At 38.8% G+C, this 2,663-nt stretch overlaps 1 protein-coding gene across 1 annotated transcript in view; it reads right to left on the bottom strand.

Moving 5' to 3' along the window:
- Taf1 (TATA-box binding protein associated factor 1) overlaps positions 1 to 2,663 on the bottom strand; it is a 61,820-nt gene that overhangs the window by 23,559 nt on the left and 35,598 nt on the right. The window contains 2 exon segments of the mRNA XM_031369008.1: positions 607 to 630; positions 1,208 to 1,391. Coding sequence (XP_031224868.1) covers positions 607 to 630; positions 1,208 to 1,391 — 208 coding nt within the window.

The following is a 2,663-nucleotide window of genomic DNA, read 5'->3' as shown; positions in this document are numbered from 1 at the left end:
AACCTCCTCTTTCTTCCCTTGTATATAATCTGACACTCTGCTCAGCTCTGACCTGTCAACATAAATAACATTATTTCTAGTAAATCATAAACCGGCTGGATACATAAATAATTACGGGTAAGAGCTTTAAAGCTGATTTTACTGTGCTCCACAACACAGGAGATAAAAAAAAAAAAAACTTTTTTTGTTTGTTTGGTTTTTTTTTTTTTTTGAGCAATCAAAGGGAACTCCAGAAAGAGGGAAAAAGACTGTAAAGTCATGAAGAAGTACCTTGGAATATTCAAATAAAATATAATAGTGAGTATGAGTAGAGTCTACAGTGGGCATGGAAGCTAGTCATTGGAGATGAAATTTGATAAGTTGGACTGGCTTGTGGAAAGCTTCAGAATCTAGCTATCATTATTGTCCTGTTTATACATGAGAAAACAGAAGAGGTCATGAGATATTAAACTACGGATCCATCATAGCTATACTGGTATTATCGATACTCTGGATGGCAACACTTATCTATGAATTAATGCACAATGACTCCTATCATTCCTGTTTTTTTTTTAAACAAAATGGACATCTAGCCCCTGTAACAAAATGCAGGCTGAGTTAGAATACACAAAATATAGCTATAAGAATGTCCTTTGTAGAGTCCACCCACACCCAATGCCTCAAATTCACCAGAGAATATATTAAAAACTAAATAGTGGGGCCGGGCAGTGGTGGCACATGCCTTTAATCCCAGCTCTTGGGAGGCAGAGGCAGGCGGATCTCTGAGTTCGAGGCCAGCCTGGGCTACAGAGTGAGTTCCAGGACAGCCAGGACTACACAGAGAAACCCTGTCTCAAAAAAACAAAAACAAAAAAACAAAAAATAAATAAATAGCGGGAGGCTGGGTGTGGTAGAACACGGATTTAATCTTAGCACTAATTTGAGAGAAGAAGCCAAAGTGTTTCTGTGATTTTGAAGCCTGTCTGGTCTGCACAGTTAGTTCCAGGCTAGCCAGAGGTACATAGCGAGACCATGTCTCAAAAAAAGGATTAAATAATAAAACTAAAAACAAGCAACACTTATGATATGAAAAATGTACACTACCTGATGTACAGACTAAAAAAATGCATATTATAGTCTTTTCATTCATTCTAATCTAGTCTGAATTTAGAACTAGCAAGGGGATAAGAATCTGAAAGGTGACCTTTGCAGTCAAGGAACAAGGGACTATTACCATTATAAGTTGCACTATTTTTCACAATTAGTTCCAAATGTTCTCTGAATTCTTCCCGAGACGGATAAAGGCGTTTGCGCACATTTTCACGGAGTGTCTGTAGATCCATTGGCCGAGTGATGATTTTGTAGTAATCCTTTACAACCTTTGCATTAACTGGAGTATGGAAAGGGTATGTCTGTGGAAACAAGAGTTGGCACCATTTGTGAGGAAGAACACTTGACACAGCCAATTATATCTTACTGGTTTACCAACTCCCAAGGCATTTACCCGATGTAGTAATTTGGTTTCTTGCATTAAACCATTTTTTCTTTTCTTTTCTCTCTCTCTCCCTCCCTCCTTTCCTTTTTGGATTTTCAAGACAGCATTTCTCTGTGTAGCCTTGGCTGTCTTAGAACTAGCTTTGTAGACCAGACTAGCCTCAAACTCACAGAGATCCATCTGCTTCTGCCTCCAAAGTGCTGGGAATAAAAGCATAAGCATGAGCCACCACACCTGGCAAGGTATTGAATTCTTTGGAGCTAGAGTTACAGGTGGCTGTAAGCACATAAGTGCTGAGAAGCAATCGTGATCCTCAGCAAGTCCAGAATATATTCTTTTTTAAAAGTTATTTTCAGGTTTATTTTTATTATTTTATGTGTATGAGTGTTTTCGCTAAACACAAGTCTATGCACCTCATGTGTGCCTGGTGCCTGAGAAGGTAGTGAGCTTCCGTGTGGGTGTTGGAAATTGAACCTGGTTCTTTGCAACAAGTGTTCCTAACCCACTGACCCAACTATCCAGCCCCAGTAGTATGTACTCTTAACCATTAGACTGACTTTCTAGTTCCATATATATTAGACACTCATGGAACACAAAAGCTATTCTTATAAGACATTAAAGTTAAAGGCTAGAGAGATACCCAGTGCTCTTCCAGAGAACCTAAGTTTGGTTACTGGTTCCTTTGTCTGGGGACTTACAACCTCCCGTAATTTTGGTTCCACGTATTTCAATGCCTCTGGTCTCTAAGGACACTTGCTATGCATAGAGAGACATACACATATTTTTTTTTTTTAAAAAAAGATTCTTTCAGGGGCTGGTGAGATAGCTCAGCAAGTAAGAGCACTGACTGCTCTTCCAAAGGTCCTGACTTTAAATCCCAGCAACCACATGGTGGCTCATACCCACCCATAATGAGATCTGACGCCCTCTTCTGGTGCATCTGAAGACAGCTACAGTGTATTTATGTATAATAATAAATAAATCTTTGGGCCAGAGCAAGCAGAGTTGACTGGAGCGAGCAGAGGTCCCAAAAATTCAATCCCCAACAACCACATGAAGGCTCACAATCAACTGTACAGCTACAGTGTACTCACATGCATAAAATAAATAATAAATCTTTTAAAAAAAGATTCTTTCTACTTTAATACCCAGAAATTTGAATTCACATATCTATTATGAAAAAAGAATA

This window comes from Mastomys coucha, chromosome X (genome assembly GCF_008632895.1).
Source record: "Mastomys coucha isolate ucsf_1 chromosome X, UCSF_Mcou_1, whole genome shotgun sequence".
NCBI classification, from domain to species: domain Eukaryota; kingdom Metazoa; phylum Chordata; class Mammalia; order Rodentia; family Muridae; genus Mastomys; species Mastomys coucha.
This window is presented reverse-complemented; position numbering and strand designations above follow the sequence as displayed.